Source organism: Dasypus novemcinctus, chromosome 22 (assembly GCF_030445035.2).
Source record: "Dasypus novemcinctus isolate mDasNov1 chromosome 22, mDasNov1.1.hap2, whole genome shotgun sequence".
Taxonomy (NCBI): domain Eukaryota; kingdom Metazoa; phylum Chordata; class Mammalia; order Cingulata; family Dasypodidae; genus Dasypus; species Dasypus novemcinctus.
In genome coordinates this window covers 48006249-48026274 of record NC_080694.1, presented here as the reverse complement: position 1 = coordinate 48026274, position 20026 = coordinate 48006249, and the positions used below count along the sequence as shown (strand labels likewise).

The following is a 20026-nucleotide window of genomic DNA, read 5'->3' as shown; positions in this document are numbered from 1 at the left end:
TTAGTGACTTGGTTGAAAGACTTAATTTAGATGTGTAGACTTTTCTGTGTTTTCTGGGGGGCCTGGGGATGCATTTGGGGGAGTTAATATGAAAAATTTACAGCCACAGGAAGGTATCAGTACTGTGTCCATCCAGCGCACGGAGGCTCAGTCTTCAGGTGGCGACACTCCCCCAGGAAGCGGGTACTATTCTGTGACCCACAGTGTGTGAGTTGTCCGTGTCCCAGGGCGACTGATTATTTTGTAGTTGCCAGCCACAATAGGCTTTAATTCTGGCCTGTCGCTTTATAGTAATTTCATTTTTCTTTTTCGTTTTCTTTTACTTTGACTAGGTTATTTTGGTGTTCCACACTATCCTTTGTTTTTATAAAAATCCTGAGGTAGTAATATTTTAATGATATTCTTTCATAATTTCTAACAAATGTCTCACAACAAAGCAAGGTTGGGGGTGGGTTGATTTTTGGGACCCCTGTATGATGTTATGCATGTTTGTTTTGTAAGTTCACAATTTTCACTATATACTTATTATTATTTTTTACACTTTTTAAATTAAAGTTAGTAGATCACAAAGAATGTTACATTCATATACATATTGTTTATGTATGCTCATGCATGAATAATATACTTCAATAAAATTAAAAAATAAATACTAAAGTTGGGATTCATTAGTTTCTAGAACTTCTTTTCTTTCAGACATACCCATTTCTTATAGACAATAATGTAAAACTTCTCATGATTAGGGAAAAGACCGTTTTAAATAGTGAATATCTAAATCATAACTTTTAAAGCCGTGTGGTACAACACAGCCAAGAATTAATTTCCTGTATTTCTAGAGCACTAATACTCTGTAATTAGCACTTTGCTTTGCCTCCTTGTGTACGTGTTGATCTTCCTGACCATGTTGTGAGTCTTCCACTAGTCCTGCTATATAGTGTATATAGTGTATAATGTATGTTCAATACATTCATCCAATGAATGATGAACTGTTACATAATGAATGTGGTTCCTCCTGTCTTTTTTTCAGCATTGACGTAATTTTAGAGATATTTCCTTTGGAACACAGGAATAGTAAAGATGTTTACTTCCAGGATCTTTATCTCAGTGAAATAGGGCAATAAGGTCATCGATGTGCTGAGAATGATTGGATGGAGATGGGGTTCAAGACTGGATGAGATGTATGCACCTGCAGTGTGGACTTCAGGAAGTGATCTGTTAGGAATGATCTTTTTTAAAGTGCTGGTTGGCAGTTAAGGCTCAGGACAACTTGGGTAGCATGGATTTGTAGTGGACGGTATGACTTTCTCCAGCAGTGCTCAATAGCACAGTAATTAGAACAGAGAAAATGGATGGTAGTGATAATCTAGATTTAGAGAAAGCCAAAATCAGTAGGGAAACCATGGAGTGTAAGTACTGAAATGATCGCGAAAGACAGAGGTGAGGGAGGGTCGTGTGATATGTACCGGCAAGGAGGGTGTGCATAGGCAATAAGAAAGGAAATGGTGAGAGATTGTAGGAAAAGAATGATCTGGAGTCTAACTGGCAAGTGAAGATTAATTTGCTCTTTCCCCTGACCTGGAGAAAGTGATAGAACATTTTAATCATGAAGCCTTGATTTAAAAAAAAAAATTTTTTTTAAATTTTTATTGAAGTATGTCATTCATACATGAACATACTTAAACAAAAAGTGTATAGTAAAAATTGTGAACTTAAAAAGCAAACATGCATAACATCATGCAGGGGTCCCATACATCAGCCCACCACCAACATTTTGCAGTTTTATGGAATGTTTGTTACAAATTATGAAAGAATATTGTCAAAATACTACTACTAATTATAGTCCATACCTTATATTTGATTAATTTTGCTCCCAACCCACCCTGTTATTATTTTTTAAAAGTATTTTTATTATGGAAGTTGTGAACTTACATAACAATCATACACGTGTAGAATTCCCATACTACACCAGTTCGCCAACACACTACACTGTGGTAGAACATTTGTTACAGATGATGAGATAATATCATTGAACTATTACCACCAACCACATCCCTAGCATACATTTGGCACACTTTTTCCCTACCTGGCCCCTCCCCCATAATCAGCACAGTACAGAATACATCTTTGGCATTGATGCAGGAATATTACAGAATTGCTGTTAGCCACAGTCCCTAGGTCACACCAATTGTATTTTCCCCATGCTTCTCCACTTTCCCACCACCCTGCAGTAGTGACGTGCATCTCTCTAGCTCACAGAAGGACACTTGTGTACCTGTACCATTAACCACAATTTTCATCCACTTCTGGGTTCACTGTGTTATTCAGTCACTAGATTATTCTCTAGCTTTCTTTCAGTTGACATTTACATCCCTAGACTACCCTTTTCAGCCTCAATCCCATTTATAAACCAGCTGCTGCTTACTATAATGTGTCACCATCAACTCTATCCATTTCCACACATTTACAGTCAAGTTAACTAAAACTTCTAGATACATTAAGCATCAGTAGTCCTTCTCAGCCCTCCTATGAAGACTTGAGTTTTTCATTTAAAATTCAGTGCATATGTTACTTCATTCAGTAGACATTTATGCCTCTTGTGTGCCAGAGTCTATGCTAGATAGACACCAGAGAACAAAGATGGAAAAGTGAAATTCACCTCAGACACTCTGGTGTCTAACAATGCATGGTGTTTGATAAATAGACATTGATTTAAATTGATACTTAGACAATCTAATACATCAGAGGAAATTTCCAAGCATTCTGTTAGTCAGCAGTGACAGTAGGGCTGTATTGTATGGCCTTCTTCCTTGCTTTTCATGAAGTATCAATGTAATAGTCTCTTGGGATTATTCAGACTGTCTTTCCTTTTTAAATTCAATGGAAAAATTGTAACTCTTTCCATGACTATAAGGGGAGGCAGTATAAACCCATCAAATATGTATTCTTCTTTAGAAAATTATCAGTCAGATAGCTAGAGTTTAGATAAGACAGATTTTCTTTAGGCAACCATATGAATGTTAAAAGTTTTATTTAACTTTTCATTTTGAAATAATTTTCGACTTAGAAAAAAAAAGTTGTACTTAGTAACCCTGTGTCTCCATAGTCTCCTTAACTCAGAGTAAATCGTAAAGACTGAGTAATTCCTCAGTCTTTCTTTTCTTTCATGACCTTGACACTTTGGGAAACTACTGGCCAGTTATCTTACAAAATGTCCCTCAATTTGGGTGTGTCTGCAGTTTCCTTGTGATTAAAGTTGGTGCCTTTTTGGCCAGAGTACCAGAACAGTATTGTGCAGTCCTTCTCAGTACATCACACCAGGAGGCACGTGATGCTGAAATGTTCATATCCATCACTTGGTTAAGGAAGTGTCTGCCAAGTCTCTAATTTTAAGCTACTGTTTTTCCCTTTTTAATCATTAAGTATCCTTTGGGGAGATACTTTGAGACTATGTAAATATCCTGTTTCTCTTTATATTTCCACCCACTAAATTTAGCATCTATTAGTATTCTTGCCTCAGTTATTAGTTATGTTTGACAAATGATGATTTTCTATTTCCTTCTTTGCTTCTGTATTTACTAATTGGAATTATACTCCAAGGAAGAGTTTTCCTATCTTATGTATGTATGTATGTTTGCATGCCTGTATATCAATCTGAACTCTTGGATATTTGTTTAATTCTTTTTAACAGTGATCTGTTACTGTTATTTACCTTGTTGCTCAAATTGTCCAAGATACGGTCATTGTGAGCTTTTTCAAGTTGGCGTCTATCTACTTTTGACATGTCCCCATTATTTTTTGAGCTTTTCCTTTCTGGCAGTATAAGATGTTCCAGGTTCATCTTTAGATAGTGTTTCTTTTCAGTGTGTGGCTTACATTTCACAATACTTTTTGCTTTTCTTAGGTATGAGGATACATGGGCTGCACTTCACAGAAGAGCCAAGGAATGTGCAAGTGCTGGAGAGGTAAAGTATTTGCTAATCTTATAAAGTGGGAACATTTCTTTTTCAATGTTAAATGCTAATTTCTAAAAAATTAAATTTTAAAATTATTTGTATTAAAATGTCTTGCAGGATATCTGAAATAGAATTTAATAATTGACTCTGAAACCCATAATAAAGCTTGATTTCATTATGTTTCAGTGAAGTAATTTAGTTGGCCTTAGGACTTTTATTTTAAGGTAATAGGTAAATATTTGGTTCATCTAGGTATAAAGCTTATAAATTTTGAGTCTAATGACTTTGCAGTATGTGTAAATTATACAATTTTTTAACCCACTATTTAAGAATTCATTACTATTTGGTCAAAAATTTAACTTTGCTCAGTCTACCTATAATAACTAATTTGCTTTGCAAATAAGTAGAAAAATTTCAGGAGTCATCCTCACTTCATTTAAAAGAACGATTTTCAAGCATTATGTATGAAAGTGGTTTGTAAATAAAATTATTTGGTACATATACTGGAACAGCCTTATTATTCAAGATCAAATACTGTATGCTGTTGATGTCAGTAAAACTTGTGTGATTCTGACTTTTAATTAATTGAGACTGATTTTCTTTACCAGTTACATAAAGTTATGAAGCTATAATAATTATATGGAACATGGGAATACATATGAAATTTAGACATTAGTATTTCTCTTTAAAATTACTGAAAAAAGGATCTTGTGTTCTGGCACTTAGGTAGGCTAGATACTTCGAAAAGTTCCACAGCTGTAAAACACCAAAATGCTGGATAGATTTTTTTAAAAAAATTCTTTACACTGAATGTAGTTTACAGAGTTAAGGGGAGCTCATAAAAGAGCTAAAAAATTGAACAGGGAACTGAAATCAGAAAAGTTAAAAACAAACAAACATGGAAGCTAGGGTGAAATACTAGTCTACAAGTTTTGGAAATTTATGGATTTAGGAAACTATTCCTAATGGGAAATGAATCTGAGACTTCCATATAAAACTCTTGGACCTTTGAAGTGGTTGTACCCCCCAGTGAAAATGCTAGCTAGGAAAAAAGTAAATCAACAAGAAAAACTGTGTGTCTTTGTAACAACTTACCTCCTTTTAGAGATCTTTATAAAGATCATTTGGCAGCAGGCATTTAAAAAAATACACAAAATTAATGAGAAATGTAATGGAGGAAAGCGTGGTGTCACCCCCCGGCCCAGTTGGGCCTTGCGTGCAATAGATGATGTTACTTCTCCAGCGTGGGCTGAGAAACAGCAGGGAGGCATTTTAAGCGTGTGGTAGAGTGAGGAAGTTAGGCAGCTTTCTAACTTCTTTATCATAGTGTAGTTCTGTTATTTTATTTCAAATGTTGTGAATTTCTAGAATATGAAAATCTAGGAACAAAAGCAATCAATACATCACAAACTATTTTATTTGGATATACTCATTCCTCTAAAATTCTTTCTCATTTTACTGAGTTTCAATAAGAGTTGTATTCACATTTCAACTCTTGAAGAATTTTCATCTTAGGTGTGTTAATTTTCTTTTCTTTTTTCAGTAATTTAACTGTGAACTCGGTGTTTTACATATAAAATTCAATTGCATTCTATTCTGTTATATTATGAGTTATGCTATTTTTACTTTACAGAATATGGGTATATTTCACAATTCTTGCTTTAAAGTTATGTTTTCAAAAGATGACCTCTCCTTGCTCCTTCTAAATCTTATTCTAGGCCCTTTCCCCTCCTACCATGTTAAGAACAAAACAAAGTTGTCTGGGAGAAACTGAAAACTGTCATTTTCTTTACAGTCTTCAGGAAAAGAAGTTAGAATTATCTTTGGCTAGTCTAGTATCTAACAACCCTGCTATTAGGAACTGTTTACATTTGAATTCCTTCTTTGTTAACTTAAATCCTTTTCCCCTTTTTCTGAAATTGATCAGTTGCTTCCTAATTCCTTCAAGTTTTATTTACTTTATTTTATTTCTTCTAAATTGTCTTCTAGGCCGGTTTAAAAGTTCCAGTTTAAATGCAATTGAATCATGGTATATTCTACGTGCACTAGGGAACTTTTCTGTTAAAAGGATTCTTTTTGTAAAACAAATAATTACCGTTAATTATGTTTCGGTTTTGTTCTTGTTTGTTTTCTTTTTGTTTGATAGTGGTCACTTTTTGTTTTATTTATTTTTTTTGTAGATTTGTATTTTCAAATACATAGTTTACTTAAAAAGGGTATGTTTAGTGATGTCTAAGGTCATTTCTGAACTTTCTCATCTATGGGTTAAGATGCAGCAATACAAGCAGCAATTTGAGGTTTTCTGCACTGAATATTGAGTTGATTCTTTCCTTCAGTCTTCTTTAGCGTGGTCTGTTACCTATACTCGTGGGGATTGGTAAAGCTAACATTGACTAAATCTCATTGTGCTAACTGTAATTTCTTTGTACTGGAATCTGGTTTTATTTTACCATTCCTCTTTTTGTCGCAGCTGGTGGATAGTGAGGTTGTTATGCTTTCAGCACACTGGGAGAAAAAGAAGACGAGCCTCACAGAGTTACAGGAGCAGCTCCAGCAACTTCCAGGATTGCTAGCAGATTTAGAATCTGTGACAGCAAATCTGAGTAAGTTTTATATTTGTATCTGTACATTACTTATAGGAATGAAAGTAATTTGGACATGACTTGGTGTTATTTTAGAAGCTTTTTAAACATACAGGACAGTCTTGGTTAACACGAATTTTTGAGAAATCATGAGTTCCAGTTAATTTCACATTCTGATTAATTGAAGATTAGACAGAAAACCACTGAAGGTGTGGGAATGGTTACTGAAGTATAGGAGTCATTTTGTATGTCTCAGGCCAGGCCAGGAGACATCATTTTGCTGATTCCTGTAGCGTCTTGGGGTTGTCTCTGTGGACATTTGCTTTCTTGGTTTAGGTGTAAAAATCTAAAGGAATTAGGGTAATTGTGTCATGATTGTAGGATATACTCTGGAAGTTTTTACTTTTAAAATTTAGTGTTTGCTTAAAGCTTCAAGTGTTGCAGTATGCTTCTTTCTCCTCAAGCTGGAGAAAGGAGGTGAAGGAATCCAGTTAAATAAGGGGGCTGGTTTGGCTAAACGTATACTTGTGAAAGTTTATTTTTTTTCTTTTGTTTTCATTTGGATAGATTAGACTTGATAGTCTTTATTTCTTGGGTTTATACTTTAAAAATTATCCTTTATGTTTGACATGCCATATCTTAGGAAAATATTGTGACTTACTACTTCGTAACAAAGAGTAAGATCTTAGTGAAGTAGGAAGAGAGGCTAAGCTCTTACTAGAAAATAAGCTCTCTTGAAGTGATAACCTTATCCAGTCTCATAGTTGAGAAGCTAAGGGTGCCCTGCCATTTCTTCCTGTTTTTAATATTCCCATACTTGAAACAAACTGATTTATGAAGCAGTTAATTAGCAAGTCCTAAAACAGGTTTTGTTTTTTTTTTTGGTGTGTGTAAATAAAATAAACAAATGATATTTGGATTGTTATGACTGGTAAGAATAGCTAACATTTATTGAGCACCTGCTGTATCTCAGGGATTTATAGGTACTTAACAATTTTAAATCATCACAACAAACCTACAAAAGTAGCTGTTACTACTTGTACACTTGCAGAGTGTACCTCCACTTTGCAGATAAAGAAACTGAGGCTTGAAGTGGTTGTGACTTGCTTAGAAGGTCACACAGTAAATGAGATGGAGGTCCAGAATCCCACCCTCAGGAATAGTGTCCCATGGCTAATAAGGCAGTAAGGATGGCAGCTGTCACAGTCCTGTGGGCGGTATCTTGGTAAGAGCTGTATACTTAGGCCACTTGGCTATATTAAATGCCTTCTATGGTCAACGTGTGCTATTTCTGAAGGTAAGGATATGGAAAGAGACTCTAGGTCTCAGGAGAAATGTGAAATAGCTGTGAAAAGCAGCTATGGTTGCAGTCTGTATTTTTTCTTCCTTGTGTTTATAGGAATGGTCCTTCTCGAGCCTTAGATAACTAACTGGTGTAAATAGTCTTCAGAATATTTTCTTTTTCAGCCACTCTTTCAGCTTATCTTTGGCATCTTTTTGAGTCACTTGCTTTTCGTTGGTTGTGTATTTCTTTGCAGAGGCTTAGATATTGTCCTGCGATTACCTCCATTCTTTTTTTCCCTCATGGGTGAACGTAAATTCTGTTTATAGATAGATGTTCTTTGTTTAGTGCCGCTCTGCTAAATATACACATTTTACTGCAATTCTAATTATTTTCATGGCTAATTCTGCGTAGGAAATGCAGTCTAAGTTTTTTTACAATGGAATATACAGCATTTTTATTGCCAATTAGGATTCTAAAATCCTGAAAAAAGTTTGTTATTTAATGATGCATGACATCCCTGTTTACAAACTGCATTTTATATTCTTAAATGAATGGGAGACACTTTCCAAATGCTCACTTGAATTAATTCTTAATAATCTGAGAACTTCCACCATTCAAGGCAAATTAAAGCTGAAGGACTCTGAAATATTGTTCTGGTGAGACAGTCACTTCCAAATAGTTTGAATCAATGTTTTTTTCCTAGTCCCTGTTTGTCTTAGTTTGTCAGGCTGCTCTGACAAATACCACACAATGGGTTGACTTAATGGGATTTTATGTCTCATGGTTTTGGAGGCTAAAGGCTCGACATCAAGGTTTTGATAGTCCATGCCTCCTCCTGGAACCTGCAGTGCCCTGGAGCTGGCTTGCCACCGTCCTTGGGGTTCCTTCATCACATGACCATCTCTCTTTCCCTGTGTTGGCTCCTCTGATTTCCTCGAGCTTCCACTGACTTCTGGATCTGTCTGACCTCCGCCTTCTACTTCTGCTGGGTCATCTCTGTCTCTTTCTAGATTTCCTCTCCTTACAAGTCCTCCGATCATGTGGATTAAGCCACACCCTGATTCTGTTTGACCCACATCTTAATTACTCATGAGTCCATACCTCGGCTACTACTACCATCTTCAAAGGTCCTATTTACAAATGGCTCCACACCCAGAGAAGCACAGATTAAGACTTGAGCATGTCTTTTTTGGGGGGCATAATTCAATCCCCAGCAATGTCTAACCTAGATTGACTTCTTTTTGAGAGTTAATTCAAATTGCATAGAAGAGGGCTAGGACCTCCAAAATCTAGAGTAGTTTGGTTTTTTTTAATGTACATTGACAATCTCAATTATCCATTAACATTTGAAATACATGCTACAATTGGGTTTTTGTTTTTGTTTTTTTTTACAATTGCGTTTTAATCTATTGCTGTATTTGTTGATAACAATGAGAACTTTAGAAGATAAATCAAAACTAGGAATTCCAAAGGCCTACTGTTTGTTGGCTTCAACTAAGCTCGTAGAGCGATGTTTTGAAATTGTGAGACTTTTGGCTGAGCCTCTTAAACTTCATGAAATCAGTGCTGATTTTTATGTTCTTTACAACAGGAAAGCATTGTGAAGCCGAATATGGTGGGGGGAGGTTGTATAAACATATCCGTATCATTAATGTACTTCATGAATAGTCATTTTAAATGAGTTTATTAATCATTTTTAGTATGTTAGAAGTACTAAGTCTTAGTGTTTTCAAAATCTATTCTCTACTTGATTTTTTCGGTAGCCTCAAAATATCTCCTCATCACCAAAATACCTTGATATAATATTCCAAGGCTTAAATAAAGTTAAGGAATAATGAAGAATTTTAAAAATCTAGAATAGTCTCCAACTTCTATTTAATCACAGGCTTCCCTTAACTTTTTCAAACTTTTTGCCCTTTGATTGTCAGATCTACTACCATATCCTGTCCCTCCATTTTCCAGGCTGCTTGACTCTTTTGGTTTTGCCTTGCCCTCTAGAGGGTCAGCCCTTCTTAAAGAGCGAAAGCCTTATATGATGTGAGCAATTTGGAAATTTGATGATGCTTTTAGTTGTGTTAGCCCATGGCTTAATTAATATGCCTGCAGGTTACCTGGCCCCTCAGGAAATATTAAGTAAGAACAGCTGATCCATTCTTGTTTTTTGTTTTTTTAAATGGAGTATGATCTATCAAACTTATAAAAGCCTGTTTAGTTGATAATTACTTATAAGGCTTGCAATTTTAAAAAGAAATGATAAAGGTATGCTAGGACCTAGAAGAGCAAGGTCTCTGGACTCTCCGATATCTGGATTTGGGTTCCACAACTTTCTTAACTGTGATACCTTAATCAGTTTTCTTAACTTTCATTGTTTCCTCATCTACAAGATGAGGACAATGAGCGTACCTGTCTCATAAGGAGGAAGAGGATTAAGTGGATGACAAATGTAAAGCATTTAGCACAGTGCCCAGTACATACATCTACTGTTTGTGGGTTCCCAGGATAGAGCAGTGAACAGCATTAGGTACCTATCGTCAAGATCCTGACCTTCTAGTAGGAGTCTCTCTAGACTTTGCAAATTTACATAACCATCATTCTGCCTTGACAGAAGGGTTTGCATGGAGTGTTAGGCCATTTGACTTGTTCTGAAAAATTGTTTGCAGAAATCACAGTGTTAAATGTGATGAGATGAACAGTGTTCTGTACATTGACAGAAGGTGAAAATGGGAAAAATGGAATATTTCATCTAGATTCTATACATTTCTTATTTTGTGAAATGACCATAGTGCATTTTTTCATAAAACGGAAAATGTTTGAAAAGCATTTGTTGAGTTCTCTTAAACGTCCACTAGAGGGTAGTATAATGCTATTCCTTTATTTAAGTGTAACATGTCAAGTGCGAGTTTGCTCTTTCTCTGTTACTTCTCATGCCCTACTTTTTAAAGACTTACTTTCATCTAGAACAGAAGATTCTGTTAATTCTTAGATAACAAAGTGGTGTTAAGAGAATGACAGCCATGTACTGAGTTTATATCTTTGTTTTGACTTAACCTGATGCATTATTACTTTGCTTTCCTCCTTACCCAGTTTGAGAGGGCATCTAACAGGGAGATGTCACAGCTATTAGTGTCTTATGAACCAGAGTATCCTATCACCCAGAGCACTTGCTGAGATTAGACCCATCAAGCGACACATTAACTCTCTTTCGCTGCCTTGTTTTATTATTTTACATTTGTTCTGTGATGGCTTTTGCGAGTTAATGCGCCTCTTAAAATTTTCCTTCTTACTATAAAAGAGTAACTTCAGCATTTGAGGTATCTTGTGGTGTTTCAGTACCTGGTTTCTGTGAGCAAAGATTTTTTTGTTTCTTGAGACTGTTTGTTGGAAAAGTACAAAGCAAGTGTGAAATAATTAATTTTAGCTTGCATCTTCATTCTTTAATCGGGTTACACTGCAAATAATATGTACTCAAAACAAATGGCACAAAGAAAAATTCCAAACAAAATCACTTTTCCTCTGGGACTGTCTTTTCACAAAGATTTGTGAAGCTCTTTTATGCACAGCTGTCAGGCGTTCCCAAATGGATTTTCACAATAAAATTCCACCTATTTTCTCCACTGATCACTAAATGAGACATATGCTGCTATTACAATGAGCAAAATGATGAGGTTTGAGCTTCTTGTAAAGGTATATATGTGTCCACGAAGGACTAGTAGTGTTTTATTTACATGAATTCTAAGTTTGCTTACCACATTTACTCATTTGTGACTTGTTTTGTAATTGGTAATGACAGGTTTTGACAGGGAAATTAAATTTCTGCCAAATTAAATTCAATATAAAATATTCAGGATACACAGCATATATGCTTGTAATTAGTGTTTAAAGAGATTTTTTACATTTTTAAATATAAAAAATTATTTTTGCTAATACAACTCTTCTATATTTTATTTCTGATTTTAGGCCTGTTAAGAATTAAAATGGAAAATTTCCATTGCTTTTATTCTTTAATTCACTGATAACATGGCCTAGTTTGATATACCACAATAATAAAGTACCATCATTTAACTTAATGTTTTCTAATTTCTCTGACAAGTTTATTCTTTTACAAAATTTAGCTTGATCTTTTTCATTTTTTAAACTTTATTTTGTACATTTAATAATTGAAAATGTAAACAATAAAAAAAGAAAACAGTTGAATAAAAACATACATTTCTCTATTAAATGTACTCGATACATATGAATTTTTTAATCATGCAATATATTACACAATATATTTGGTTCATAGTAAAGCAGTCACACGGTATTTGTCCTTTTGTGTCTGGCTCGCTTTGCTGCATAATAGTCCATCATGCAAATACACCACAGTTTTTGATCTGTTAAATTTTAAATTAGATGAACCCAAATCACAGATTTGCCTTTTTTTTGTTTTTTTAAGTTTTAGGTGGGTAGAGTCCCAGCAATCAATCTTTATTGGATGTAACATACTAGGTGTTAGGACATAGAAAGATGCATGCCAGCCAGCCTTTACCCTTAAGACTCATACTGATTATTGAGGGGCTGATATTAATAGCACACAAGGGTTGTGCCAGCCAGACTAGAAGTCACATATGAGGGTCAGTGGTCTGCGGAAGTGCCACAGAGGGGGAGAGCCCTGCAGGGTGCCGGGCAGCACTGACCGGGGTCTGGGGAGATAGACTGGGCCCATCCAGGGGCCAAGCAGAGGTAGTGCACACGCAAATGCAGGGAGGCGCCAGGCTCTTCTGGGAATGGCAGGGGTCCAGCTTGCTGTGGTGTAGCCACCAGCGAGGATGTGAAGGCAGGTTGTGGCCAGAGGGTGAGAAGCCTTTGAAGGCTAAGTTAAGGAGTTTAAACTCCTTAAATCTGAAAGCACTGAGGAGCCTTTGGAACTTTTAAAAGGGGAGAATGTAATTTGACGGTGATAATAAAATGGCCATTATCACAAATATTTTGAATCTAAATTTGCCATTCTACACAAAAACACAGTTCCATTGGCCTATTCAGAAGGATGTGTGGTTTGTTTCTTTGCCATTGGCAGGTTCAGGTTTGTACAGAACCATGCACATATTTTCACCCATGTTATCAACACAAGAGTGACTAGGACAGCAAGGACAATTTGTACCTAGAACGGAATTTCCCTCATGAGACATTAATTGACCCTCCTAGTGATCTAGTTCATTTAGGTTCCTGGCTTATTAGTTCTGTCTTCAGTCAACTGCACTAGAATCTAAATGGTAATGCCATCTGGCCAAATAAAAAGGCAACATTTTCCAATGTAGCATAATTATTGACTCCATTACTGGTTTTCTTTTAAGAAAACGCTTTTGAAATTTAATCTCCCACACCTGTGGGGGTCTTGAGTCTAAGAACATTAGCTCAAGTATCATTTAAAGGTATGCAAGTTTGTCAGAAAAAGTGAAAATATTATTGGTAGTTTGATCACTTAGACTCCCAGGTCCTCAGGTGTTGTTTACATCATGATCATTATGTATGTTGACCAAATTATTAGTTTTAAAATGACTTCTACAAAACTTAGCTAAGGATTATAAAGTTTTTTTCACTATGCATTTTTTAAAAATATTCAACCCTTCATTGAGTACTTATTAACTGCCGAATGCTGAGTTAGGTATACTCTATATACTTTGGCTCACTTAGTTCTTTTTTTTTTTGGTTGTTAGAGAATTTATAGCTTTAAAGAAAAAGCATGCATGCATGAAATACTAAGTCCCCATATACCACTCTATTCACTTAATTCTTTTTTTTAGAGATTTATTTTATTTCTCTCAACTCCACCGCCCCCCCCCCCCCCCGTTGTCTGCTTTTTGTGTTCATTTGCTGTGTATTCTTCTGTGTCCATTTGTATTCTTGGTGGCACCAGGAATCTGTGTCTCTTTTGGTTGAATCATCTTGCTGTGTCAGCTCTCTGTGTGTGCAGCACCACTTCTGGGTGGGATGCGCTTTTCTAGTGGGGGGCGGCTCAATGCGGGGCACACTCCTTGCGTGTGGGGCTTCCCTACGCGGGGGGACACCCCTGCGTGGCACAGCACTCCTTGCGTGCGGCAGCACTGCACATGGGCCAGCTCACTACACAGGGTCAGGAGGCTTTGGATTTGAACCCTGGACCTCCCATATGGTAGGCGGACACTCTATCAGTTGAGCTACATTTGCTTCCCTCACTTAATTCTTAAGAGAGCTTTGCATTAGCTCTTTTTTCACAGCTAAGGTGTCTCCTTTTATCTGTGAGGGGCAGAGCTGGGTTCCCATGCTCCTACTTAAAAGCCTTACTCTTTTTTTTTTTTTAAAGATTTATTTTTCATTTAATCCCCCACCCCCACCCCTCCCACCCCCGTTGTCTACTCTCTGTGTCCATTCACTGTGTGTTCTTCTGTGTCTGCTTTTATTCTCATTAGGCAGCTCCGGGAACCTATTCTGGGACCTTCCGAAATGGAGGAGAGGCAGTTACTCTCTTGCACCACCCCAACTCGCTGTTCTGCTACGTCTTCTTATTTTCTCTCCTCTGTGTCTCTTGTTGTGTCATCTTGCTGCGCCAGCTCTCTACGTTGGCTGGCACTCCTGCATAGGTGGCTTTCCCATGCTGCGGCATTTCCACGCAGGGCGTCATGCCTGCGCGGGGTGGCATTCCTGCACGGGCTGGCACTCCACGTGGGCCAGCTCGCCACGTGGGCCAGCTTGCCCTCACCAGGGGGCCCTGGGCATCAAACCCTGGATCTTCTCTATGGTAGACGGGAGCCCAATTGGTTGAGCCACAATCTGTTTCCCAAAAGCCTTATTCTTAACTAGTCTCCTATATGTTAATGAAATACTGAAGAAACCAAATAGCTTAGAGTTAAATGACTTCCATGTTAAATTTAATTATTCTAGCTCTTATCACAAATCAATGTAAAATCGTCTTTTAAATTTTTAAATAACCTTTTAGCTATATTGTCTTTTGTACATTTTGAGACCCTGTCAAACTAGTTAAAACAGAATGAGCTGAATGAATGTTGCCTCTTCAGTGGGAGACTAGCTCCCAGGCTGAGATTCCTAGTAATTTTCCCACTTAAATTAGTCAAAAATAATCTAAATAGCAATTGATATAACATAATTTTGCCTGTTTTCCCTCAAATTCCTTATGTACCATTTTACTAATTATTTTAGTAAATATTTTAGATATAATTTTAGATTTACTCATTGGTTAAAATTTAGATTTTTGCAAATTAAATAGTTTCAGTTAGGCCCTCCATAAGCATGTATATTACCTGTTTTACGTTGCCCCTGAAGATAGATTAAAAGACTTTATGAACTGCATTATTATTATCAGCTTTTTCAAAACTTACCAGTGGTTTACAACGATAAATCAATATGATAAAAATCAGCACCCAAAACGTCTTTGAAGAGAAGTGCTAAATGACTTGTCATCACACTTTCACTTTTCAACAAAATTTTAGTTTTCAAAGAATTCATGCCTTTAAGCCCAAGGCCCTATCTAAATAGAAGAGGGGATGGGAATTTTTATAAGCATAAATATTTAGTAGAGTCAGAATTTAGGGTATGAGAAAATGTGAATGTTTCTGGATTTAATAGATCCTTGGATCGAAAATTAATTAAAAATGGGCAAAAATTTGCATCTTAATAAATTTGCATCTTAATTACAAGTTGAAATTTGAGGAGTTTGCCTAGATGCTAGGAAAGCTAATCTAGAAATCATGGAAATCTAGTAGAAAAATGAAATACTTAATTAGATGTGCTGGGATTGTTTTATTGCTATGTGAGTGAGACAGACTGGAAAGCTGCACAGCCAACTTGCTCCTCCTCCCTGCTCTCTCGCCTATGCCTCGCAGTCCTTCAGACGTGGGTGTCCTCTCTGGAGGAAGCTTTCCCCTGACTCCCTCCTCTGTGAGAGGTGCCACCCCTTTGAGTTCCCTCTGCACCTCTGGCCGAGCTTTCTCTTGCTCTATTGTCATTGAAATATGCCTCCCCTCGACGCTTCTTGAGCTTAGGTCTCTTTCTTCTTTGTCTCCCAGGGACCATTTGGTAAATGGTAATGCTGCTGTTTGAGTTCTAAAACCTTTGCCCTCAAAAACTTTTCTGTTGTGTAAGGAAACCCTCACCCCTGCAACTGTGAGATCTTGGTTTTGAAGCATCCTATCAAGGGAAATCTCTGTGGTATGAGAGTGACTCAGTTTTGATTCCTGACAGTCCTTCACTAGCTAAATGATAGGTAAGGCACTGAATTAATCTCTGCCGGCTTTGGCCTTGAGTCTTTTAAATGAAGAGGTTTTGAGGAGATGAACTTGATGCTTCAGTGAAGCTGCACAGCTCTGTGGCCTAGAGGGCGAGTCTCAGACTCGGGGACGGAGGGTCCAGCTGGAGCCTTCTCCCCATCAGCCACTGACTATTTGTACATACCTGCAGTGCCGGGAAGATTTATGTATATGACGGGCCTGAGGCAGAACAACTGCTGAAGCAACGTGGACTCTAAGATTATGCTGTGTAATTTGTGTTCATTATATTTTGCTGTATTCTCATTATTTGAAAATTGGTTGTTTATGTGTGTTACCTGGGCTCTTTAGTATATAACATTAGACTAATCAGGATACTCTTTCTTCATCGTCGTGGTTAATAGAGTTTTTAAACTATTTTGGAACATTATGTCTTGAAAATGTTTGCAATAGATTAAAAAAAAGATAACCTGAAATATGTTTTAATGTTGGTCAGCATATTTTATTTTACTGCAAGAAAGCTTAGTAAAGAATATTAAGCAAATACAAAACAATTACAATTTAAAATTTCAACTTTTGGACAAATTTTCTTTCCTCCATGATCGTGGATTCTGATTTTTCATGTTTGTTTCTTTTTTCCATCTTGTATACTTTCAGCTCATTTAGAGACTAGTTTTGAGGAGGTAGAAAACCACCTATTGCATCTGGAGGATTTATGTGGGCAGTGTGAATTAGAAAGATACAAACATGTGCAATCCCAACAACTGGAAAATTACAAGAAACATAAGAGGTGAGTTTGAAAAATGAGCCACAATATTTATTTTCAATCTCAAACTTTTGCGTATTACTTTACATCCTATTCTTTATAAATTTCGACTGATAAAATTCAAAGGGTTCAACATGCAAATCCCAATAGTAAGCTTTTAAAAATATGATTTTTTTTGTATACCCTCTGTTGTTATTTTATGAAAATGAGTTCTAGAAGACTAAGGATAGCGTAAAATTATGAATCCCTACTCTGAAGGTGGAGGAGAGCATGAGCCAAACTTTTCCAAGAAAGTGGGAGTCCTGACTTAATTTTCTCCAAGTGACAAATGACTAAGCTACTTTCCCCCCTTCTATTCTCTTTTTTATCTCCTTTATAGAGCAAGAGGAAAAGGAACCTGGCCCTAGGTTGTGGAAAGAGGCTAAATGGGTTTGAATTTTAACTCTTTCACACACTGCTTGAGACCTGAGGCAAATTATTTAATCTCTCTCAGTCTTGATGTCTCGGGCTTATAATGGGACTCATAGCATATCCCCTTCCAAGAGTTGTGAGGATTAAATGAGAAGTCCTTATCAAATGGAATAAGTGCTCTGTGCTCTGCCAGTGTTAATTATATTAATATTTATTGTTCTCATGCTAACCTAGCTGGAAATGGAAGAGAAGTCTAAGGGTAGCAGCCTGCTAAGCTAGGGAATGGCATCCCGGCTCATGTGGTGATGTCTGGGACAGGGCTGCAAGTTGCCGGTTGGTCTCTCTCAAGTCCACGGGGAAGTGAAGGGCATGGCAGCTGAGGGCCGGGGGTGCGTGAGTGAGCAGCTGCCATCTGTATTGGGCAGAGAAGAAATTGAAGCTTCAGTGTGGTTTAAAAGATGGGTGGAGGTGGGAGTGGGAGAAGGCTAGAGTGGGCAACACAGACTTGGTTTTGAGATTTTTGATAAATGGAGTAGTTCTGGGTCTAGGATATGGCAGTTGCTAACATGATGGGAAATGGTGTCACTCATTAAAGGAGGTTAAGAAAAAAAGCTAAGCTAATGTGCAGGTGTCGTGGCTTACCATGCTGATGTTAAAATTTCCTGGAGGGAGCTGATGTAGCTCAAGCCATTGAGCAAATGTTTCCCACATATGAGGTCCTGGGTTTTCATCTCTGGTACCTCCTAAAAAGCAACATACAAGCAAATGAAAAAAACCAACTCAGGGGAGCCAATGGAGCTTGTGGTTGAGTGCCGACTTCCCACATACAAGGTCCCAGGTTCAATCCCTGGCCTGGTATCTCAAAAAAAAATTTTTTTTCCTAGAATGTGCTAAGAGATTGAGTAAAGAGGAAGATTGAGTATTTTAGAGCAAAAATTCCCTGCTAGGTCCGTGTGTCCCTAGGGATGGATCCTAAATGTTAACGAGCCATAAAAATCACCTGGGAGAGTGTTTAAACTGCAGGCTCCTGAGCTCCAGTATCTGAGAGCCTAATTCCAGTGGGTTGTTTTAAACAGGCATTCCAGGTGATTCTCATGCGGATGGTTCAGTGGCTCAGGGACCACGCATTGAGAGGCGGGGAGGGGACCCTGGGGCAGGCTCTCTGTGGAAGGGCTTCAAGGGGTGCCGTGGAAAATCTGTTTGCAAAAGTTTGCATGTGTATGAATTTTTGTGGAGGTGGTTTCTATAAATCTAATTTGCCCCACAAAGATTAAAGGGCAAGTTTTATTTATAGTAATACTGCCATAGGGCTTATGAGAGTATTAAGAATGGAGTCCTTATCAGAGGGAGGCCTTTTGAGTGAGTGGGTGGACGTTGTGACCCAGGGGATTTCCAGACTGACATGTGGACCAGGGGAGAGGAGAAGAGTTAGAGATGGTTAGCCTAGTCTTCAATTTTGTTTTATTTTTATTTTTAAAGATTTTATTTTTATTTATTTCTCTCTCCTCTCCCCCCGCCTCAGTTGTCTGCTCTCTGTGTCCATTTGCTGTGTATTCTTCTGTGTTCGCTTGCATTATCAGGTGGCACAGGGAAACTGTGTCTCTTTTTGTTGTTGTTGCATCATCTTGCTGCGTCAGCTCTCCGTGTATGCAGTGCCACGCCTGGCTGGGCTGTGCTTTTCTCACGCAGGGCGGCTCTCCCTGTGGGGCGCACACCTTGTGCGTGGGGCATATGGTAGACAGACGCTCTCTCAGTTGCTTCCTAGTCTTCAATTTTAAATGAAAAACAGTAAAGTGTTCTACGGTGAATAAGTTAATCATATAAGTTTTTAAATACTACAACAAGAGTTTCAAGGAGCATGATAGCAAGGCTTAGAATTTTGAAAGGAGGCAGCGGACTTGGCCCAGTGGTTAGGGTGTCCGTCTACCACATGGGAGGTCCGCAGTCCAAATTCATGAACTATTGTGATTAGTAATTGAAGAAAATGTGGCATTGGTGTGGAGAAAGTGGCCATGGTGGCTGCTTGGGGTAGGGAGTGGGAGAAAGAGATGTGATGTGGGGCATTTTCAGGACTTGGAGTTGTCCTGGGTGATGCTGCAGGGACAGTGACGGACATTGTATGTTCTCCCATGGCCCACTGGGTGGACTGTGGGAGAGTGTGGGCCATGATGTGGATCATTGACCATGAGGTGCAGCGGTGCTCAGAGATGTATTCACCAAGTGCAATGAATGTCTCATGATGATGGAGGAGGTTGTTGTTATGGGGGAGGAGGGGGGTGAGGGGGATGAGGGGTATATGGGGACCTCATATTTTTTTAATGTAACATTAAAAAAATAAAGACAGAAATAATAATAATAAAAAAAGAGCTTCCATAGGGCTCCAAGAACATTGTTCCTAAGGAAGGAGAATGAAACTAATAGGTTGTCTGATGTGTTTAACCACGTGGTGGTTAGATACTGTATGTACTCCAGAAAATCATGTTCTTAAAGCTAATCCATTCCTGTGGGTGCAAACCTATTGGTTAGGTTACATCAGATAAAGTGTGACCTAGGAGGGTCTTAGTCCTCTTACTGGAGTCCTTTATAAGCAAGATGAATACAGAAAGAGGGAGGAAGTCATGGAAGCAAGAAGCTGAGAGCATCGAAACCTGGAAGAGAAGGAGAGACCAGCAGGTGCCATTGTGTTCCTTACCATGTAAAAGAAGAGTTCAGGATTGCCGGCAGCTGGTCTTCAGGAAGAAAGCATCATCTTGATGATGCCTTGATTTGGACATCTTCATGACTTCAAAACTGCA

The 20026-nt window shown here is 37.7% G+C and overlaps 1 protein-coding gene across 2 annotated transcripts in view; it reads left to right on the top strand.

Annotated features, from left to right (window-relative positions):
* Nucleotides 1-20026, top strand: part of DTNBP1 (dystrobrevin binding protein 1) — a 121859-nt gene that overhangs the window by 14023 nt on the left and 87810 nt on the right. For both annotated transcript variants that reach the window (XM_058285256.2, XM_004483450.5), the window contains exons 4-6: nucleotides 3899-3959; nucleotides 6421-6553; nucleotides 16712-16844. In XM_058285256.2, the coding sequence (XP_058141239.1) occupies nucleotides 3899-3959; nucleotides 6421-6553; nucleotides 16712-16844 (327 nt within the window). The remainder of the gene's footprint in view (nucleotides 1-3898; nucleotides 3960-6420; nucleotides 6554-16711; nucleotides 16845-20026) is intronic.